General features: G+C 37.3%; 1 protein-coding gene across 5 annotated transcripts in view; it reads right to left on the bottom strand.

Annotated features, from left to right (window-relative positions):
• Window positions 1-22904, bottom strand: part of SMC5 (structural maintenance of chromosomes 5) — a 95675-nt gene that overhangs the window by 44632 nt on the left and 28139 nt on the right. For all 5 annotated transcript variants that reach the window (XM_045469591.1, XM_045469592.1, XM_045469594.1 and 2 more), the window contains exons 7-9: window positions 21714-21875; window positions 20645-20716; window positions 673-928 (exon numbers count right to left, since the gene is read on the bottom strand). In XM_045469591.1, the coding sequence (XP_045325547.1) occupies window positions 673-928; window positions 20645-20716; window positions 21714-21875 (490 nt within the window). The remainder of the gene's footprint in view (window positions 1-672; window positions 929-20644; window positions 20717-21713; window positions 21876-22904) is intronic.

Here is a 22904-nt window from a genome sequence, read left to right as displayed (position 1 = left end):
GATAAAAATATAAATGAAGGTCTATTAGAAAACACTGCCGAGGTAGTTAAACATGCTTTGTCCTGAGAGCAGGTCTGGAGGTTTGAAAGAGGTTGGGCCACACTTTTGTTCTAGTTTTTCTTTCTTTCTTTTTTTTTTTTTTTTTTAACCACACACATCTCGTACTTTGATAAACAGACCAAGTTAGGGGTTTTTGTTCTTTTTTACTGATCTTAGTTGCATACACTGAGCAGATAGAATTTAAGACCTGTTTTATGTGACTCATGTTATAAATCTATTTTCATGGTCTACAGGAAAGAAAAGCAAAGATGATTTGGGACAGGTTTGAAGGGGCAAAGTTAATGGAAGGTTATGAAGACTAGAATGAAGAGCTTAAATCTGATCTGATAAACAATGGTGGAGGACTTTGTGAAGAAAATAAAGGAAAGCATTTTTGGAAAATTAAATCAACCACCATTATCTGACATAAGACAGTGGTTAGCCAGTGGCAAAGCACGGTATATAATACATCTAGGTAATTAAGGCATCAATTTGGAAAACCCAAGGGGAGATTCCTCAACAAGGGGATTTGAGCAGGTAAAGACCTGGTTCCAGGGGAAGAAGAAAGTCCATCAACAGAAACAGATCTCCATTTTATAAACATCTCTTCACACTAAGTTTAATAAAACTTACTCTTTTTCTCCTTCTCTAGGGTTTCCTTCTCTCCTCGCTTATCGATCACCTCGCCTTCACATGATACCTTTTCATCTTGAATTCGTCTCAAATCATTTGTGATGGCATCAATTTGGGGCTGAAGATTCTCACAGTTTTCTGCGGTCTTCAGTTCATTTTGCAAATCTTCGATCATCTTCCGAGTGTTACTTATCCTCCTCTGGCGATCGTGTTCTTCATTCTGTTTTACTGTTAAAGCCTGCTGCAGTTCCTCAATCTAATAAAACAAAAGTAGGTCAGTACTGCTTTACAAGACTTTTATAGTAATACAGTCTTTAAAATGCAAACTAAGTACATAGGTGTTTTCTTCACTAAAAGGTATTGTGTTGTGGGCTGTTATTCCTACCAGACCACCTGGGTTATCTTTATTTGTTCACTAATACATCCTACGTACCTAGAGCAAAGCTTAGCTTACAGTCAGCACTCATTAAATATGTGCTCAATGAACAAAATATTTATAAAGCCAATGAGAGATTTCTAAATACAGACAGAAAGTCAATGCATACTACACACCAGAAGACTGAAATTAAAACAGCATTTGTATGGTATATGACAGACTTTCAATTAAGCAGGAATACAAATGATGATTATGATGATGTAACCCTTAATTTTAAGCTGAAATTAACTATTGTCTTTTAACAAAATTATTTACTACTATTATTTGAAATTAATATTTTGAGATTTTAATTGTCAATCTACATGTTTAGATTTGCTGACTTATATTCAGGGTAAATTATTAAAAAACAAAAACAAAAAATCATATCTGCTAGATTTTTATCAAAACCATATAAAGCCTACCTAGAGCTAAGATTTTTAAGACACACACACATGTACATGTATACAACCTATTGTTTTTTTTACAGAAATAGAATTTCATATTATAGTAATTAAGGTTAACATATCACATAATTTGTTAGCTTGCTTTCCTTCCAAGTCATATTTACTCCCTTACCTCCTCCCCATTATAAAAGTAGGAACATATTCATTATAGAAAATATGGAAAACAGAAACTTAATAAAAATCATCTATAATCTCAATGTCCTTAAACACTTCCATTTTAATACCTACTTATTTACATGTTTCTATAGAACATATGTTTTATTAAATGACACCACTAAATATGTATTGAGAACAGTTTCTCATTTCTCCCATGTCCTTGGCAAAACAAAATTTTGGTTTCTGTGTAATGTTCATTGGATATAATATCTATGGATATTTTGTCCTATTCCCTATTGTTGGACATCCGGGTTGGTATCAACTTTTTCCTTTCTAAAAATTTAACTTTGACAGTGTCACGATAACAAACTGAAATATGCCAAAATCACCTCTCCATACCAAACATGGAGAAGATGGAAATATATGAAAAAATTAAGAGACATATCTGTGTCTGAAAGTTCACAATGTTCAATAGGATTAAAAGAAGGAAGGAGACAAGAAGCCACACCGTTGGGCTGGAAATCCATGAAGTCCAAGGCAATGAGAATTAACAGGTACAGAATTAAGAATCACCAAATACATGAGGCAGTCCAGCTCCATGAAAAAGGGACAAGAAATTTAACAAAACCTTTGCACTCCCAGCAAAACAGACCCACCAAGCTACCAAAAATCACTGGACTACTAAAGAAATCTGTACCAAGAGGTCTTTGTCTGACTTGAAAAACTAGGAAGCAGCCCAATATCCCTGCCCTTCCAGCTAAGTTTTCTGAACTCTAATTCATGTGTCACTCTCAACCAAGAAACTTCCATGCTAATCCCATACTCATCATCTTCAATTTCCATGAATGTTCTCTATTGTTCCAACTGACACTTGGCTATTCCTGAAAGACACTTCTAGAGCCCTCTCTAGACCTTCTCCTGCCATAATCCTTCAGACTGCTTCAGGACTCAGAGGTGGGGAGAGGGTGTTAATCCTCATGAATCCCCATTGTACTATTTCTTCCATTAACTGAGCCCCACTGGAATTCCCTTGAAGACCATGGTATCAGGCTTTACCACCCTTATCTCTGTTGCTGTGTTAACTACCCCCCTCAAAAAACCTTCATCACTCCATTCGTTGATGATTGTAGCTCCCCACTCACTGCTTTCCTATTATGCCCATCACATATATAGAAAATCAATCTCTTTGGTCCTTGTGTTCCTGGACTTCAACTTCAACCATCTTTTCCTAAACCCCTCTGCAGCTACCTTCTCCTATGGTTATACTTCAAATCATGTAAATCACCCAAAATCATCCACCTGAAAACCATTTCTACAATCCTGTTCTTCCAGTCCCCTTTACTTGCATTTTATTTACTGTGGTATTATTCACACTATTCTTTGACCCCGCAGAGTCCTGTAATGCAGTGACCCTACTATCTTTTCACAATCCATCATCCCCTTCATTTCTTTTTTTAACCTCCTGAGGTTCCACAACCCAGTACAGGACCCACTGCAAAGACCTCTTGTTCCTCCACCATTCCTATGTCACATCAGCCAGGAAAAAAAGGCATAGTCTCTACCAAACCTAACTACATACCTTCTGTCTCTATCCAAGAGGCTGAACTAATTGAAGAAACTCTCCAAAAAGGCGTCTCACTTTGAATTGACAGCCACAAAACTTAAATACAAACTCAAAACTACCAGACACACCTATCACATTTCTCTAATCAATGTGTGCTCATTCTCAAGTGACTTCACATCTTGTCTTCCACCTTCCTCAATCCTTTATTGCTGCAGGCCCTCTGCTCACTCAGCTGATGACCTTGTCTCACACTTCATTAACAGCATAGTTAAAATTCCTGCTTTAAAACCCATCACCATATCTCCATCTATACTCACTCCATTTTATCTTGTACGAGGACAGTCCTTGTAGCTACCTACATCTAAAGGAGGCCATTTCAAGCAGTGTCTAATTACTTATGGTGAAGGACCATGTTTTAAAAATTCCAAGCCATCAAAAGTCAACTTTTATCAATGACAACTACAATAAATTACAATCATTTTGGAAAACAGGTTGTTAATTCCTTCAAAAGTAAAATATATACCTATGATATTCTACTCTTAGGAAACTACCAAAGAAAATTAAAGCATATATTTTATACAAAAACTTGCACAAGAATACTCATGGCAGCTTTACTGGTAATAGCCCCAAACCAGAAACAATCTTAATGTCCATCAATAGGTGAATAAATTGTGGTCTCAAGAAAAGTGAAAAAGTACATCAAACTGAACAAAAATAATAATACAAAGTATCAAAATTTGTGGACACATCTAAAGCAGTGACGAGAGGCAAGTTTATAGCATTAAGTCCATACACAAAAGTCTCAAATCAGTAATCTTGAGATTTCACCTCAAGAACCCGGGAAAAGAGCAAAATAAACCCACATCAAGCAGAAAAGAGGAAATAATTAGGATATGAACAGACGTCAATATAATTAAAAAGAGAACAACAAAATCTATGAAGCATAGAGCTGGTTCTTTGCAAAAACCAATAAAATTAATAAACTTCTAGCAAGATTGCCTTTCCTCCCCAAAAAGACACAAATTACCAATATCAGAAATGAAATAGGAGTATGACTGTATCACTACAGGCATCAAAAGGATAGTAAAAAACTCTGCACAAATTTGACAACTTAGACACAACAGATCAATCCCTCAAAAAACACTAACTACCACAACTCATTAAATATGAAAGATTATTTGAATAGCTCTTAATTAAATTTAATTCATAATTTTAACTCCCCTCCCTCCGCCAAAATCTTAAAGACCAGATAGTGTCATTTGAGAATTATTCAGAATGTTTAAAGAATTAACACCAATTCTTCAGTCTCTTCTATAAAAAAAAAACAAACAGAAGAGGTGAAACACTTCTGAATTTATCTTATAAAGCTAGTTAGTATTCTGACACCAAAAACAGATGGTACAAAAAGAAAACTACAGAGCAATATCCCTCACAGACACAAAAATCCTTTAACTGTTAGTCAACAGAATTCAACAATTATAAAATTATATACCACAACCAAGAAGGATTTTCATGGATGTAAGGTTGATTTGATGATAAAAAAAAAAAATCAAGGTCAAGGTAATGCAATGCTAAAGGTGAACATGAACACTATCATATCAACAAATGCCAAAAAAAAAAAAGCACTTAACAAAATCCAACACTCAATGATAAACACTCCCAGAAACATAGGAATAGAGTAAAAATTACCAAACTTGATTAAAAAAATCTATAAAAAAACCTACAGTAACAATACACTTAATGATAAAAAACAAACTGCTTTCCTCTTAAGATCACGAATGAGGTAAGGATGTCCACTCTTGCCGTTCTTATTCAACACAGTGCGGGAAGTTCTAGCCAGTGCAGTAAGGCAAGAAAGGAATTAAAAGGCATACAAATCAGAAAAAAAAAAAAAAGAAAAAAAAAAAAGAAAAAACTGTCTCCATGTGTAGATGACACGATTGCCTATGCAGAAAATCCCAGAGACTCTATTTTTTAAAAAGAGAAAGGGAGAGAAAAAAATACTTAGGTGTAATCTCACAAAACACAGAGATCTTGTATGCTGAAAACTACACAGTGGTCACTGAAGAAATAAAAGATCTAAATAGATGGAGACATACCATGTTGAAAGACTGGAAGACCCAATAAAGTAAAGGTTTCAATTCTCCCCAAACTGATATACACGTTTAATGCAATTCCTATTAAAATCCCAGCAACATTTTTTTATAGATACAGAAAAGATTTCTAAATCATCAGGAATGGCAAAATCAAACTGAAAATCCTCTCCTCCAAAAAAGCAATGAAAGCACTGACAAAAGTTGTCAAAATTAACTTTTTTGAAATTCTGGAATTTAATCAAAGGCTTATAATAACCTGGAGACTGTTTATTCAAGAAAAATGCCTGAATCTTGGTAAAAACAGCAAGATGTATGGGATTAAAAAAAAATTTTTTTTTAATGTTTATTTTGAGAGAGCGAGAAAGAGAGAGGGAGACACAGAATCCGAAGCAGGCCCCAGGCCTCGAGTTGTCAGCGCAGAGCCCGATGTGGGGCTCCAACTCACAAACCCTGAGATCATGACCCGAGCCGAAGTAGGACGCTTACCCGACTGAGCCACCCAGGCGCCCCAAGATGTGTGGGATTTTAAACATGTCCTATTCCCTTCCAGTTCGCTGGCAGCCCTGAAAATCAACTGTCCACAATCACAGTGAAATCAAATCAGCTACTTAAGGGCCACTGTAGAGGTCAGAACAAGGTTAGAAAGTTTTCAAGCTCTCATTCTCAGATAAGTGCCATTATCTGATCTGTCTGCACTTACTCGAAAACCTTACTTGCAAAGGTTGTCTTTTTTTGATGTGACTCCACCCCAGCTGGAAGTCTTTCCCCTGAAGGCATTTGTCAAAGACAATCAGTGGCCAGTGTTTTAACACCACAGTTGTTTCGAATAACAGTTGTGGCAAAGCTAACCAAAAAAAACTTAAAAAGCTGGAGAGGACACCCATAGGAGACTCTGGAAGCTCCTGAGAATCTAGAAGGCTATATGAGTAGGACAGTGCGCATGCCTAGGATGGTACACATTCTCCAGAAAGACTGGAGGAGATCCTAAGCTCTCACAGAGGCTCTGTGCAAAGAATGTTTCACCTTGAGGCTATGTTCAAGTAGGAAGTGAAACCCAAAACAGAGCTGTAAACTAGCACTGGATATTAACCAAAGTTTGCAACAACCCAGGGAGCATTTACTGAATCTTGGTGGAAAGTAAAAACACTGCCCTGCTATGTGTTGAAGGTGTGACCCAACATGCATGAAGAGACACTCAACAAAGACTGGGAGACAGAGTGGTTGCAATCATTTAAGGAAATATCTGCCCAGTATGCTAACTCAGCACAGACTTCCGCTGTCACGCACAACAAAAACTACAAATTTCAAAGCATCAGTTAGGAAAGTAACTAAACCAACAGCAACAAAAACATCATCAACAAACAGCAACAAAAGCCTGGGGAGGGAAGGACAAATGATTTCAGTTGCCACATCATGCTATTTAAACTGCCAGTTTCAGGGGCGCCTGGGTGGCGCAGTCGGTTAAGCGTCCGACTTCAGCCAGGTCACGATCTCGCGGTCCGTGAGTTCGAGCCCCGCGTCAGGCTCTGGGCTGATGGCTCGGAGCCTGGAGCCTGTTTCCGATTCTGTGTCTCCCTCTCTCTCTCTGCCCCTCCCCCGTTCATGCTCTGTCTCTCTCTGTCCCAAAAATAAATAAACGTTGAAAAAAAAAAAAAAAATTTTAAACTGCCAGTTTCAACAAAAACAAAATATAGGTCATACACCAGAAAATTAGCAGTCAATAGAAAGTATCCCCGAGGAAGTCCAGAAATAGACTTACAAAGTAAAGACTTTACAACAACTATTTTAAAAATGTTTTCAATGAACTAAAGAAAACCATGTCTAGATTACTAAAGACAAGGAAATAATGTCTCAATGAATAGAGGATTAATAGAGGAATCAAGTATAAAAAAGAGCCAACTGGAAACTGTGGAGTTTCAAAGTACAATAACTTATCACTAGTGGAGCTAAAAGCAGATCTGAAAAAGCAAAACAAGGGGAAACTGAACATCAGTCACTTGAGATTATCCAGTTTGATGAAAAGAAAACAAATGAATAAAATGTGTATCAAAGTGTACCATCACGTAGATCGAAATACGCAGAATAGGAATCTCAGAAGGAGAGAACAAAAACAGGCAGAATGACTATCTGAGGAAATTAAAAACCCCAAACTTCCCAACTTCGATCTAAAACATTAATCTGCATATCCAAAAAGCTAAATAACTTCTCAGTAGGATAAAGTGAAAAACATCATTGTTAGCTGCTAAAAGACAAAAACGTTGAAAGCAAGATAAAAGTAACTCATCAAGTACAAGGGATCCCCAAGAAGATTAACAGCTGACTCCTTCCTCATCAGAAACCAAGGAGGCTAGAGGGCAGCAGGATGTCATATTCAAAGCGCTGGGGGGAGAAAAAAACAAGAATTCTGTATCCAGTAAAACTATCCTTCAGAAACAAAGGATAATTTAAGACATTGCTAGGTAAATGTGAACCGGGATAATTCATCACTAGCACACCTGCCCTACAAGAAATCCTAAAGTCAGTCTTTCATGCCAAGATGAAAGGACACTAGACAGTAACTTGAATCTATACAAAGAAACAAAGAGCACCAGTAAAGGTAACTACATAATTAATATAAAAAATAGTTAAAATGTATCTGTTGTTTGTAACTTTTTTTCTCTTTTCTGATTTAAAAGATAAATCAGTCCTGGTACTGATAAAAAAGATACAGTTGGTCTTACTCCCTAGTTCCTGGTTTGGAGTTCTTAACATCCTTGAAATTGCCTGACTGACAGGAGTATCTTTTGTTATTGATACTGAGCACGTTTGAACATGCCTGATTTTATGCCAATAAGATGATTCTTGGAAGGGCCCCGAGATCGCTTCAGAATGGGGACTGGTTGTCCGAAGAATCAACCACAAGATCAGAGGGCTGGAACTTTCAGCCCCATGCCCTGACCTCCTGGAGGAGAAAAGAACTGGAGATGGAGTTCATTTACCAATGGCCAATAATTTATTCAATTATGCCTACATAATAAAATGTCAATAAAAACTCATAATAAAATGTCAATAAAAACGACAAAGTTCTGGAGCTTCCGGGTTGGGGAAGAGGTCAATATGCCGGGAAGACAAAGCACCTAGTAGGGGTGAACGAAAGCTCTGAACACCCCACTCCCATATCTTGTCCTACGCATCTCTTCCATCCGGCTGTTACTGAGTTGTATCCTTTATAACCAACCAGCAGTTGTTAGGGCACCTTGGTTGGTTCAACTGATAGAGCATGAGACTCCTGATCTCAGGGGTTTGAGTTCAAGTCCCACACTGGGTGTAGAGATTAATTAAAAATTTAAAATTCTTGGGGCACCAGGGTGGCTCAAACGGTTAAGTGTCCGACTTCAGCTCAGGTCACGATCTCACGGTTCAAGAGTTTGAGCCCATGTCAGGCTCTGTACTGACAGCTCGGAGCCTGGAACCTACTTCGGATTCTGTCTCCCTCTCGGCCCCTCCCTGGCTCACTTGCTTGGTCTCTCTTCCTCTCTCATAAGTAAATAAACTTATGAGTACCAGCAGAAGTGCAGGTATCAATAACAAAAGATACTCCTGTCACTCAGACAATTTCAAGGATGTTAAGAACTCCAAACCAGGAACTAGGGAGTAAGACCAACTGTATCTTTTTTATCAGTACCAGGACTGATTTATCTTTTATCTTGCCCTGGGTCCTGGGTCCTTGAGACTAATATATGAAGCAAAGGCTGTCCTATGGGACCAAGCCCTTAGCTTATAGTCTGCTCTAATTCCAGGTAGTTAGTATCCAAACTGAATTGAATGTAGGACACGGCTGGTGTCAGAGAATCAAACATCATTACAAAAACAAAACTGCATGAAGAAAGAATTATAAACTGTGCTAACAGGCTTATACTAATTAAAGTACAATTTGTAGAACAGTAACAGCACAAAGGAGGGAGAATGGAATGGAGCTATATATAGAGGCAAAGTTTTGCATAGTACTGAAATTAAGTTGGTATTAATATAAATTAGATTACTATAAATTAAGATACTGTTATCCTAAAGGCAGCCACAAAGAAAATAGCTCAAAAAATACATGGTAAAGAAAGGAATTTAAATGGTACAACAGAAAATGCTTATTAACATAAACTAGTAATGGAGAACTAGAGGAACAAAAAAGTCCTAAAATACACTGGAAACAAATTAGCAAAAATGCTGCCTTGCCAGTAATTACATCAACTGGATTAAAATACTCCCAATTAAAGGCAGGAAGAGGCAAAATGGATACAGAAGATGGCTAGGTAGGAGGATCTTGAGCTCATTTTGTCCCAAAGACACATCAAGGTAACAGTAACATCTATGAAACTAACCCTGAAAGCAATCTGAAAGGCTAGCAAAACACATCTTCCACAGTCAACTGAAAAGAGGAGGCCATAGAGAAAATGATGGGAAGGGGACACCTGGGTGGCTTAGTTGGCTAAGTGTCCAACTTTGGCTCAGGTCATGATCTCACAGTTCATGGAGTTCGAGCCCCCTCATTGGGCTCTCTGCTGTCAGCATGGAGCCCGCTTCAGATCCTGTCTCCCTGGCTCTCTGCCCCTCCCCCACTCGTGTGCATTTGCAAGTTCTCTCTCTCTCAAAAATCAACAAACATTAAAGCAAAAAAAAAAAAGAGAGGAAGGGCAGAGACACTTCTGGGAAGTAAAGCCCTGGAGGGAGTAACCACAAATGGCAAAGACCCTACAAGCAGAGAAGTGAGAGGATCAGACTCCACACCACCCAATCCTGGCACTGGGAAGACCGTAACATGTGGCTTTAAAAATCAGCAGAATTTGGGGCGCCTGGGTGGCTCAGTCGGTTAAGCGTCCGACTTTGGCTCATGATCAAACAGTTCGTGGGTTTGAGCCCCATGTTGGACTCTGCACTGACAGCTCAGAGCCTGGAGCCTGCGTCTGATTCTGTCTCCCTCTCTTTCTGCCCCTCTCCAATTTGCGTGTGTGTAAAAAAAAAAAAAAAAAAAAAAATCAGCAGAATTTAACTCTGAAAGAGCCAGAGGGCAAGAGGAAATTCAGCCTGTGCCCTTAAAGAGCCAACATAACAAAAAAACTCTGCTCAAGACAGTACAGAAGCAGCAGTTTGAGAAGTACCTGGGATGTAAGACAGGTGAATTTACTGACCAATCTTAGAATGTGTACCAAAGGGGCAGGGATCTTCAGGAGATCTCTCCAGGAACAAAAGTGCTGGCGATGCCGCAGATGACGCTGCCCTTCCATTCCCTCCGTTTAGGTAGCTTGTCTGCCGGCACTAACACTCCATCTACCTTGCTAGCATCACATGCTCCACCCAAGCAGTCTCCTGGGGCCAGCCCACCCAAACCACTGCTCCTAACCCACCATATGCTGCAGACAGCCCCAGCAGTTAGTGGTGCCACTCCAAAGTGACTCCTGCCCTGGGGGGACATAACCCCACACACCCGCACATCGACAGTTCCAGCAGCCCAGACTCTTAGCTGGCTGTTCAGGGTGCCAGTTATGGCCTTTGACGCTCCTGCAAGTATGGCATCGAGGCTAACTGCAGACACCTAGGCTGCCGGCAAGTCCTGCCCACCAGCAAGCCTGAGGCAACCTCAGGCCTCAGCGCAGGGACCAAACCCCGCCTAGTGCACCCACACCAAATATTTGGGGTCACTGCAGCCAGCAAGGCCAGAGGTGAGAGAGGATCAGTCACAAGAGCAGGGCATACACAGCCCACACAGAGGGCACTCCTGGAACACCAAATTCTGGAGACCAGTGGGTGACTACGCTATAGGGTACCACAGGACCACCTTCTACACAAGGCCATGACTTTCAAGACTAGGAGATGTAGCTGACCTACTTAATACATAGAGACAAAAGACAAAATGAGATAGTGACATGTCCCAAATGAAAGAACAAGACAAAATTCACAAAGCTAAATGCAGAGGAGATAAACAACATGCCTAATAAAGAATTTAGGGGCACCTGGGTGACTCAGCTGGTTAAATGTCAGACTCTAGGTTTTTTTGGCTCAGGTCTCACGGTCATGAGATCGAGCCCGGCAATGGGCTCTGCACCGACAGCATGGAGTCTACTTAGGATTCTCTCTCTACCTCTCTCTCTGCCCCTCCCCTGCTCATGTCTTTCTCTCTCTCAAAATAAATAACTTAAAAAAAAAAAACAAACCCTCAAAACAAAGGTAACAAAAATTGGGACTTCAGAAAACAGATGATCTCAATGAGAACTTCAACAAAGAAAATATGACAGAGTAGAAGAATTTAATAACTGAAAAAATACACTAAAGGAATCAACAGATTAGAGGATGTATCAATGATCTGGTGGGGTAATGGAAAGCAATCAAGCTGAATATCAAAAAGAAAAAATAATACATAAATGAGGCTAGGTTAAGGGAATTCAGCAACATCATTAAGCATAATAACATTCACATTATAGGAATCCCAGAAAGAGAAGAGAGAGTGGGGCGGCTGGGTGGCTCAGTCAGTTGGGTGTCTGACTTTGGCTCAGGTCATCATCTTGTGTTCTGTGGGTTTGAGACCCACGTGGGCTCTGTGCTGACAGCTCGGAGCCTGAAGCCTGCTTCAGACTCTGTGTCTCCCTCTCACTCTGCCCCTCCCTCACTTATGCTCAGTCTCTGTCTCTCAAAAATAAGTAAACATTAAAGAGAGAGAGAGAGAGAGAGAAGAGAAGAGAGAAAAAAGGGGGCAGAAAACTTATTTTAAAAAATACTAGCTAAAAAATTTCCTAATCTGGGGAAGGAAAAGCATCCAAGTCTAGGAACCACTGACAGCCCCTAACAAGATAAATCCCAGGAGGACCACACCAAGATACATAATAATTAAAATGCCAAAAAGTAATGATAAAGAGAAAATTTTTAGAGGACCAAGAGAAAAGTTAAACACAAGAGAAACCTCCTAAGGCTATCAGGTGATTTTTCAGCAGAAACTCTGCCTGCCAAAAGGGAGGGTCAGTGATACATTCAAAGTGCCGATAAGAAAAAACTCACAACCAAGAATACTCTACCCAGCAAAGTTATCATTTAGAATAGGAGGAAAGATAAAAGAGTTTTTCACACAAACAAAAGTTAATAGAGTTCTCACTAAACTTAAAAGGAGCTCTTTAAGTTGTAAGAAAAGGCCATAACTAGAAGAAAATGATGAAACGAAAAAAGTCTCATAGGTAAAAGCAAACATCTACTAAAAGGTAGATTAATCACTTATAAAGTCAGTATGGAAGTTAAAATACAAAAGTAGTAAAATCAATTACACCTACAAAAATTAGTCAAAGGATACCCAAATAAAAAAATGTAAAGTACAGTATCATATACATAAAATGTGAAAGGGGGAGCAAAAATGTAGTGATTTTAGAATGTGTCTGAATTTAAGGAACCACTAACTTAAAATAGACTGCTACACACATATGATGCTATATATGAACTCAGTGGTATCCACAAATCAAAAACCTAAAATAGATACGCAAAAAAAAAACACAGAAAGGAATACAAGCATAACACTAAAGAAAAATTTCAACCATAATATAAGAGCAAGAGAAGAAATGAACAGAACTACAAAAAGAACCAGTAAACAATATAAACAAAACAACAAGTACATACCTGTCAATAATTACTTCAAATGTAAATGGATTAAGCACTCTAGTCAAAAGACATAGGATGACTAAATGGATTAAAAGAAAAAATACCCATGTATATGCTGCCTTTAAGAGACTCACCTCAGACATCAAGACACCTACAGACCAAAGTGAAGGGATGGAAAAAGATATTCCATGCAAATAAAGCAGAACAACAAAAAGCAAGGGTCGCAGTGTGTATATCAGACAAAACAGACATTAAAACAAATACTAAAGCAAGAGACAAAGAACTACAGCACTACACGCTGATAAAGAGATCAGTCCAGCAAGAAGATATAACAACTGTAAATAACTATATAACCAACAAAGGAGCAACTAAATACATAAAGTAAATATTAACAAAGTGAGAAATTAATAGTAGAGGACTTTAACACCTCATCAATGGATAAGATCACCCAGACCAAAAACAACAACAACAACAACAACAACAACAAACAGTAGCTTTGATGAACACTTAGATTAGATGGATCTAACAGATATATACAATACATTCCATCCAAAAACAGAATACACATTCTTTTCAAGTGCACACAGAACATTCTCCAGAATAGATCACACTGGGCCACAAAGTCTCAATAATTAAGAAGACTGAAATCATATCATATCAAGCACCTTTTCTGATTACAATGGTATAAAGTTAGAAATCAATTACAAGAAAAATCTGGAAAGAACATAAGCACATGGAAGCTAAACAAAATGTTACTTAACAATGAACGGGTCAACCAAGAAATTAATGAGGAAATAAAAAAATACACAGAGGCAAAAGAAAATGAAAACACAATGGGCCAAAATCTTTGGGACGCAGTAAAAGCAGTTCTAAGAGGGAATTTCATAGTGATACAGGGCCTACCTCCACAAGGAAATCTCAAACAACCTAACCTTACACTGAAAGAAGCTAGAAAAAGAACAAAGCAAACCCAAAGCTAGTAAAAGGAAGAAAATAATAAAGATGAAAGTAGAAACAAATGAAATATAGAAAGATAAAAAAAGATAAAAGAAACCAAGACCTGGTTCTTTGAAAAGATTAAACAAAATCGATAAACCTTTAGCTGGACGCATCAAGAAAAAAAAAAGGGAGGACTCAAATAAAATCTCAAGTGAAGGAAAAGAAATAATGGACACCACAGAAATATAAATAAGAAAATATTATGAAAAATTATAGGCCAACAAATAGGACAACCTAGGAGGAATGGATAAATCCCTAGAAACCTGTAACTTCCCAAAATCAGGAAGAAACAGAAAATTCAAACAGACCAAATACTAATAATGAAATTGAATCATTACTCAACAATCTCTCAGCAAACAAGGCCAGGACCAGATGGCTTCACAGCTGAAATCTATTACACATTTAAAGAGTTAATACCTATTCTCAAACTATTCCAAAAATTGGAACAGGAAATAAAACTTCCAAATTCATTCTATGAGGCCAGCATTTCGCTAATCCAAAACCAAAGATACTACCAACCAACCAACCAACCAACCAACCAACCAAAAAACTACAGGCCAGTATCTGATGAATACAGATGCAAAATCCTCAACAAAGTACAGTATTAGCAATCCAAATTCGACAGCACATTAAAAGGATCATTCACCATTGACCAAGTAGAAGTTATTCCATGGACGCAAGGTGGTTCAATATTCGCAAATCAATCAATGTGATACTCTGGTATAAAAATCCTATCACCATCTCAATACATGCAGAAAAAAACATGTGACAAAATACAACATCCATTCATGTTTAGCGAGAAACATAATAAAGACTATCTATGAAAAACCCATATCTAACATCACACTCGATGAAGAACTGAAAGCTTTTCCTTTAAGATCAAGAACAAGAAAAGAACATCCACTATCACCACTTTTATTCAACATAATACTGGAAGTTGTAGCTGCAACAACCAAACAAGAAAAATAAAAGACATCCAAACTGGTAAAAGAAGTAAAAATTGTCACTATCTGCAGATGGCGTGACACTAACATACAGAAAACTCTAACGCCTCCACCAAAAGACTGCTAGAACTGATAAGTGAATTCAGTAAAGATGCAGAATACAAAATTAATATAAAGAAATCTGTTGCATTTCCATACACTATTAATATAAGGGCAAAAAGAGAAATTAAGAAAATGATCCTATTTATAACTGCACCCCCAAAATATAAAATACCGAGGAATAAATTTAACCAAGGAGGTGAAAGACATACATTCTGAAAATTATAACACACTGATAAAAGAAACCAAAGGTGACACAAATGAAAGACAGACCATGCTCATGGAATGGAAGAATTAGTATCATTAAATTGTTCTGTTGTCCAAAACAATCTACAGATTCAATGCAATCCCTATGAAAATACCAAGAGCATTTTTTCACAGAATTAGAATAATCCTAAACTTTGGAAGGAAACAGAAAAGATCTGGAATAGCCAAAGAAAATTTGAAAGAAAGCAAAGCTGGAAGTATCTCAATCCCAAATTTTAAGATATACTACAAAGCTATAGTGATAAAAACCAGTATGGTACCAGTCCAAAAAAACAGGCACACTGATCAGTGGAACAGAACACAGAGCCTGGAAATAAACCCACACCCATATAGTCAATCTACAACAAAGGAGGAAAGAATATACAATAAAGACAAGACAGTCTTTTCAATAAATGCTGTTGATAAAACTCAATAGCTACGTGTAAAAGAATGAAACTGGGCTGCTTCCTTACACCATACACAAAAATTAACTAAAATGGATTAAATTCCCTAAATGTAAGACCTGAAACCATAAAACTCCTAGAAGACAGCATAGGCAGTAATTTTTTTGACATTGTCCTCAGCAAGGTATTTATGGCTATGTCTCCTCAGGCAAGGGAAAACAAAAGCAAAAATAAATATTGGGCCTACTGGTATACCAAATACAACTACTAGTATACCAAAATGAAAAGCTTTTGCACAGTGAAGGAAACTATCAACAAAACAAAAAGGCAATCTAGTGAACAAAAAGATGTTTGCATGCAATACAAGGTTAATATCCAATCTGGTAAGAAGTTAATATCCAATATATAAAGATCTTATGCAACTCAACACCAAAAAAAACTACAAAAAACAACCAACCTGATTAACACATGGGCAGAGAACCTGAACAGACATTCTCCCAAAGCAGACATACAGATGGCCAAAAGATAAATAAAAAGGTGCTCAACATCTCTCATCATTGGGGAAATGCAAATCAAAACCACAATGAGTGAACACTTAGCACCAGTCAGAAAGGTTAGTATCAAAAAGGCAATTAACAAGCGTTGGCAAGGATGTAACCATTGTGTTCTGCTGGTAGGAATATAAAATGGTGCCGACCATTTGTCACTGTGGACAACAGTATACAGGTTCCCTGAAAACTTAAAAAATAAAAAACAGAAATGCTGTAAGGTCCAGTAATTCCACTACCCAAAGAAAACGAAAACACCAGTTTGAAAATATATATGCACCCCTACATTTACCGTAGCATTATTTACAACAGGCAAAATATGGAAGCAACCTAAGTGTCCATCCGTAAATGAATGGATAAAGAACACACACACACACACACACACACACACACACATACACACACACACACACACACACACACACCCAGAATATTACTTAGCCATAAAAAAGAATGAGATCTTTCCATTTGCAACAATATAAATGGACTTAGAGGCATTATGCTAAGGGAAATAAGTCAAAGATAAGTGCCATAGGATTTCACTTATATATGGAATCTAAAAAACACAAATGAACAAAGACTCTTAAGTACAAAAAACAAGCTGGTGGTTGCCAGAAGGGAGTGAGTGGGGTGATGGGTGAAGTAAAGGGGATTAAGGAGATAAAAACCTCCAGTTATAAAATAAACCACAGAGATGAAAAGAACATAAGGAAACAGTCAATAATATTGGAATAACTAGGTGATGACTACACTTATGATAAGCAAGGAGTAATATACAGAACTGTTGAATCAGTATGTGGTACACCTGAAACCAGCGTAACACTGTACGTTAATATTTATTTCAATTAGTCATGGGGCGCCTGGGTGGCGCAGTCGGTTAAGCGTCCGACTTCAGCCAGGTCATGATCTCGTGGTCCGTGAGTTCGAGCCCCGCGTCAGGCTCTGGGCTGATGGCTCAGAGCCTGGAGCCTGTTTCCGATTCTGTGTCTCCCTCTCTCTCTGCCCCTCCCCCGTTCATGCTCTGTCTCTCTCTGTCCCCAAAAATATAAATAAACGTTGAAAAAAAAAATTAAAAAAAAAATATATATATTTATTTCAATTAGTCAAAGGAAAAGCCGTGATCCACCAGAAATACATTTTAATTTTTTTTTCAACATTTATTTTTGAGGGAGAGAGAAAGAGAGACAGAGAGAGAGAGAGAGAGAGAGAGAGAGAGAGAGAGAGAGTGTGTGAGCAGGGGAGGGGCAGAGAGAAAGGGAGACACAGAATCCAAAGCAGGCTCCAGGCTCCGAGCTGTTAGCACAGAGCCCAACGTGGGGCTCAAACCCACGAACAGTAATATCATGACCTGAGCCGAAGTTGGATGCTTAACCGACTAAGCCACCCAGGTGCCCTAGGAAACACATTTTAGATTTGAAGACACAAATAGGTTTAAAGTAAAAGGATGAAACTTTCTATAGTCAAACAGAACTCTTCATTTCCCTCCTCTTCGCAATCCTCATTTCAGTACAAGGAACAACTATCCATCCAATTGTGAAGTGAAAATGTTAGATGTGATCCTTGATTCCTCCACAATTCAATCCTTCTATCTACTCCCTCAGCAAATTTTGTGGTTCAGTTTTCTAAATTAGCTTGTCAACTGCTACCACGTGAGGGGAAGCCACTGTTCTCATGTGCCTCGCCTACCTCGGCAGCCTCATAACTGAACCCTCTACTTTTTTGTCCCACATGGTCCATTCTCCATAAGGCAATCCTGGGTGTTATTAAAAAATATATGAAACACTGTTTCTCTCTGGCTTAAAAACCTCCAACACCCTCTGAGTTTCTCACAGCATTTAGAATCAAATTTAATTTCCCTTCTTTTTTCTTCAAGGGCCTATCTCTCATATCTGCTATTTCTCAGGAACAATACTGGACCTCGTGGGACACACAAGAAAGATTGTCAAAGTGTTAAGAAAAAACAATTTAGGATTTAGAATTTGATTCATCAATATTAATATTCTAGAATGAGTGCAAAAGATGTATTTTCCAACATACAAGGCCTCAGAAAGTTCATCACCCAAAGCGTATCTCTAAAACACCCACAGAAAATATCCAGCAAGAAAAAAAAACAACAAAAAAACCACCTCCTAAGAGGCAGAAGGATGATATAAGAAGTACTATGATCGAAAAAGCCAATAAAACATATTAAGTCTAAATAACCACAGATGGTAAAAAATAACATTTTAAATAACTGACAAGTAAAATTTCTGAGTACAGACATGGAGTGGAGGAAGAGAAAGTATCTTAATTAGATGGAAGAATACAAATGCTGATAACTATGAAAAACATGTTATTTAAACTTTAAGAGTAATCAGTAGAATAGGCTTAGAATATATAATTTTAGGGGAAAATGGAGTAAGAAAACCTTTATCAACAGCAACAGAAAGTAGGAAGGGAAGCAGGAGAAATCAAACAAAAAGCATAGTAAGTAGAAAACAACAGTAAATGGAACTGGTTCAACTCCCTTACTGTATGAAAAAGTGTCAACACACGAAATTAACAAAAACTACAAAACAAAACCCAGTATATACTACTCATACCAGATCAAATAAATCAAAACATGATGCAGAAGTAACAAAACACCATAGTTTTAAAATCTAGGGAGCAAAAACTAATATAATTTTGAGGCAAAATAGACATATCTACACTCACAGAAAGTATTTCACTTTAAAAATGGATAAATCAGGTAGGTAAGAAAGTATGTAGAACATCTGCATAATATAAGCATGGTAAACCTGTTCTAACACATATGTAAGTATATTCATACATACATATAAATATATATACACACACACATATAAAACTCCACACCTAAAGACTGAATACACATTCTTTTTGAATATATATATAGAACATGTATAAAACCAAATATAAAAGTCCAAAGAGATCTCAAAATATCTACAATAAAGTCGACATTTATTAACCATCAAGGAACAGAATTAGAACTCTACATTAAGGTTTTGAAATTACATATTCATAGACATAAAAACAGTATGAACTCCTATATAACCTTAAATAAATGAAAATATTAAACTAAAATATAAAATCTTAAAGGGAAAAAAAAGAAATGCACTTATCAACACATAGGAGATAAAAGCAAGTGATAACGAGAAAAGTATTTATACCCTAAAATGTTATTTATTAAAAGTTAAAAATGAAATAACTTATAAAAATGACAAGCCCTAACAAATACATTAGGGAAAAAAAAGACAATATTGGTTCAAGGAGCGTTAAACTATTTAAGAAGTCAGCATAACACTGAAAAACCAGTTAAGGATGAAACAAAAGAAAATTTTAGGCCAATCTCACATGGTGCGAAAAATCCTAAATACAAGATTTTCTAGTTGAATCCAGCAATATATTAAAATACCAAGTAAGATGTGTGACAGAAACATAAGGATGGTTTAATTACACAACTTATCAACCTGTATTCCTGTTCAGGGTTTTAAAGATGAAATCTTTATGCCTTTTCCCTTCTAAACTCTAAAAAAAGGGTTCACTCCCACAAGGATAGAGGGAACAAGGGAGGAGACACCAGCAACTGGGAGATTTCAATAACATTCATAAAAGGAGGGACAGCACAGGGACAACTAATTTAGCAGCCTAGTTAGTCTAAGAGCTACAGGGTAAAAGGCATGAAAGGACACGGAAAAGACTCTTCCAAAACAAAACCCAAAATACAAATCCCAGAGACTCTCGACAACTAGGAGATGGCAAGTACAAAAGGACTGCCCTGCCCTACCTCCTGCACCCCATCCGTACAGACAACCTGAGCACCTGACACGGACAGCCTAGCTTCTGCCATGGAAATGTGAGGTTTATTCTCTGGAGAAATTAGAGAGGTGCCTGCCTGGGCTTTGAAGATGAAGGCACAGAAAAAAGGGTGAGGCTGAAAACTGGAAGATTAACATAATGCTTCAACTGCCAGGAATGCTTCAGGTTATACACCTTTCCCTAAGAGAGGTAATTCAAATTTTAGTTTCTGAATGGTTCTAAAGAACAAAACCCCACATATATAGCTGGGGATCTCTTAGCTAAAAAGCCCGTCTTCTTGCATAGTCATCCTAAAATAATTTTGCCATCAAGCCCCACACCTGTGCACAAAGAATCTGCATTAGCTTTGTCATGTCCTATCTTAACATAAACAGAATCTCTTTAATTTCTGCTACTGAGATAACTAAATCCAGTTTTACCATTAAAAAACTATAGCCACCCAGTTACAAAGATCATAATGCTTATTGATAAGTAGTTTTGAGAATTTTTCCTAATTACCCTCTGTGCAACTTCTCTACTTCCAGATCTTAGTATCCCTCACAGATTAAGAGGCAGAGAATGAAGAAAACTTTAAACAACTCCCAAACAAAAAGTCGTCCCATAATCCAGACCCGAACACAAAAAAGTTAGGGTATATTAGCATAATAAAAATGTCAATACAAAATCTTACCTGTTTATCTTTCCTTTCTATAATATCTTGCTTTTGTTTGCATTTTTGAGATGTCTCTTTAATATCTGTTGCCTGTAAGATTGAACCAGAAGGAGGGGAATTTAGTTAAAATCTCAAGCAAGCAAATTATGTGGCCCCAGCCATCAAAATATTAAATTAACCCACAACGCTTTTTCATGATTTCTTTCAAACCAAATTCATAATCATCACCAAAAATACTAAGTTACCTGAAAATCTATAAAAGGTTATTCCTATTGATATTAACAACAGCTGTAGCAATATGCATACATATGTTTTCTTTATTTCTTCACATTTATTATCTCATGTTATTTCATCTGATCCTAAAAATAATCCTATTAGGATAGCAGGAGCCCATAGTTTAAACCATTCTTAACATCTGATTCCAAAATCTCCCTAAAGTTAACAGCCATGACCATAAAAATTTTTAATTTAGGTTTAAAATGTTTAGTTTATTTGTTTTGAAAGAGAGAGAGAGAGAGAGAGCGCGCGCGAAAGAGAGAATGCGTGTGTGCGTGGGAGGGGCAGAAAGAAAGGAAGAGAGAATCCCAAGCAGGTTCTGCACCGGCTTAGAAACCCCAAGATCATGACCTCAGGCAAACCAAGAGTCAGGTGCTTAACCAACTGAGCCACTCAAGCACCCCTTAGGTTTAAATGTTTTAAATACATTTTTTAAAAAATAGTATATTCCATATGCCACAGAATATGGCATAGAATACATAGAATACTATGTATTCTAAGACACACAAGGTTTTCTACAATACACTCACAAAAGGAGTTCAATGTTTCTAGGAACACTATTCTGAATCCTCTTATAATTAAAACAATCACATTTCAGTTTTCCCTTTTGTATCTTGGAATTTCTATAAAGTAGCAACTGTCCAAATGTGACGATTAGACCCTAAGAACCCTGTGGTGGCCGAATTCAGTCAGAGAATGTAAACGATGAAAGCTACAAGTCCATCTACAAAATATCTTAAAAGATGGCGAAAGAGCTCTTGTATTTGCTAAAATAAAACACAGAAAATCCAAAAATGAGCCAGAGAAGTACCTTCTCTTTGATTCGAGCCTCCAAACTGTGACGCTGCCTCTCAATTTCTTCAATTCGACGTGTCATAGGGATCTGCCCTTCTTTAAGTTTTCTGACCTCTTCCTTCACTCGGTCTCGAGCTAGCTTTACTTCTTCATACTCCTGACGGACATTTTCATATTCCTTGCAATTAATTCAAAAAACAGAAGTTAATGCACTACTAGCTTAAACTAAGTCATATACTAAAATCAAGGTGCAGGAAAAACCAAATCTATGAAAAAACCCTTTTGATATCCTTTCGGCAGGTCCACGAGTATAAAGTTTGCCATAAGAAACAACATCAGATATAGTGAATTCCAACAATGACTAAACTTGACACTCTCTTAGTACTTGTCTCTATTACGAGGTCAGACTCCGACTTCCATCCCTTCTGGGTTCTGAAACTTACACACTAATTGCTACTAAAATAAGGGTTTCCTCTAGTCTCTCAATAAAGGAAGGATATCAGAACTTACAAATAAACAAAAGAAATTCAATTATGGTAAAAGTAAAAATGAAAAACAGTAAAATGTAAAAAGTAAAAATGAAAAAAAAAACGAGGAAAATGGGTCAAAAGGAGAACAAAAAGCAGCATGCAGGTAAAAATGAGGCTTGTCATGTCACAGAAATTAATAAATATTTGCTAAAAAATAACAAAAGTAAGTGGAGTACTAAGAGAGCATACAGTAAGAATGAACGGGAGGAAGAAAAGTAAGATTATAAACATGTGAGTAAATTTTTAAAAAACGAAAAAAGATTGAAATCAATCTTAGAAAGAAAAGGATTAACCAAAAGACTTTAAAGGAGAAACATAAAGTAGGTTTAAGACTAATAATGGACATAGGAAAATGTAATCAAAACAAGCTAAAGAAAGGAAAAAGTTTAAGAATAATGGGATCGTGGGACAGGAGAGGGTGATGAGGTGGGGGGAGAAAGGCCACAAATACAGCCACTCATTTTTCCATTCTATTAACAACTATTTCTATCCTAAGCCTGGAACAAACATTATGAAACTTCCTCAATCTGTTCCGCCCATCAAAAAGAAATGCACTGAGGGAACTGACTCTTGAGTCCAAACTATGGTCTGGGACACTATTCATCATAGGGTGATTAGGAAGAAAACAGCAGCATCAATAAGCTTATGAAGCAGGAGTAGAGAATAACAGCACATAG

This window comes from Leopardus geoffroyi, chromosome D4, assembly GCF_018350155.1.
Source record: "Leopardus geoffroyi isolate Oge1 chromosome D4, O.geoffroyi_Oge1_pat1.0, whole genome shotgun sequence".
NCBI lineage: Eukaryota > Metazoa > Chordata > Mammalia > Carnivora > Felidae > Leopardus > Leopardus geoffroyi.
Note: the sequence above shows the minus strand (reverse complement) of the source record. Positions and strands in the feature narration are given on the sequence as shown.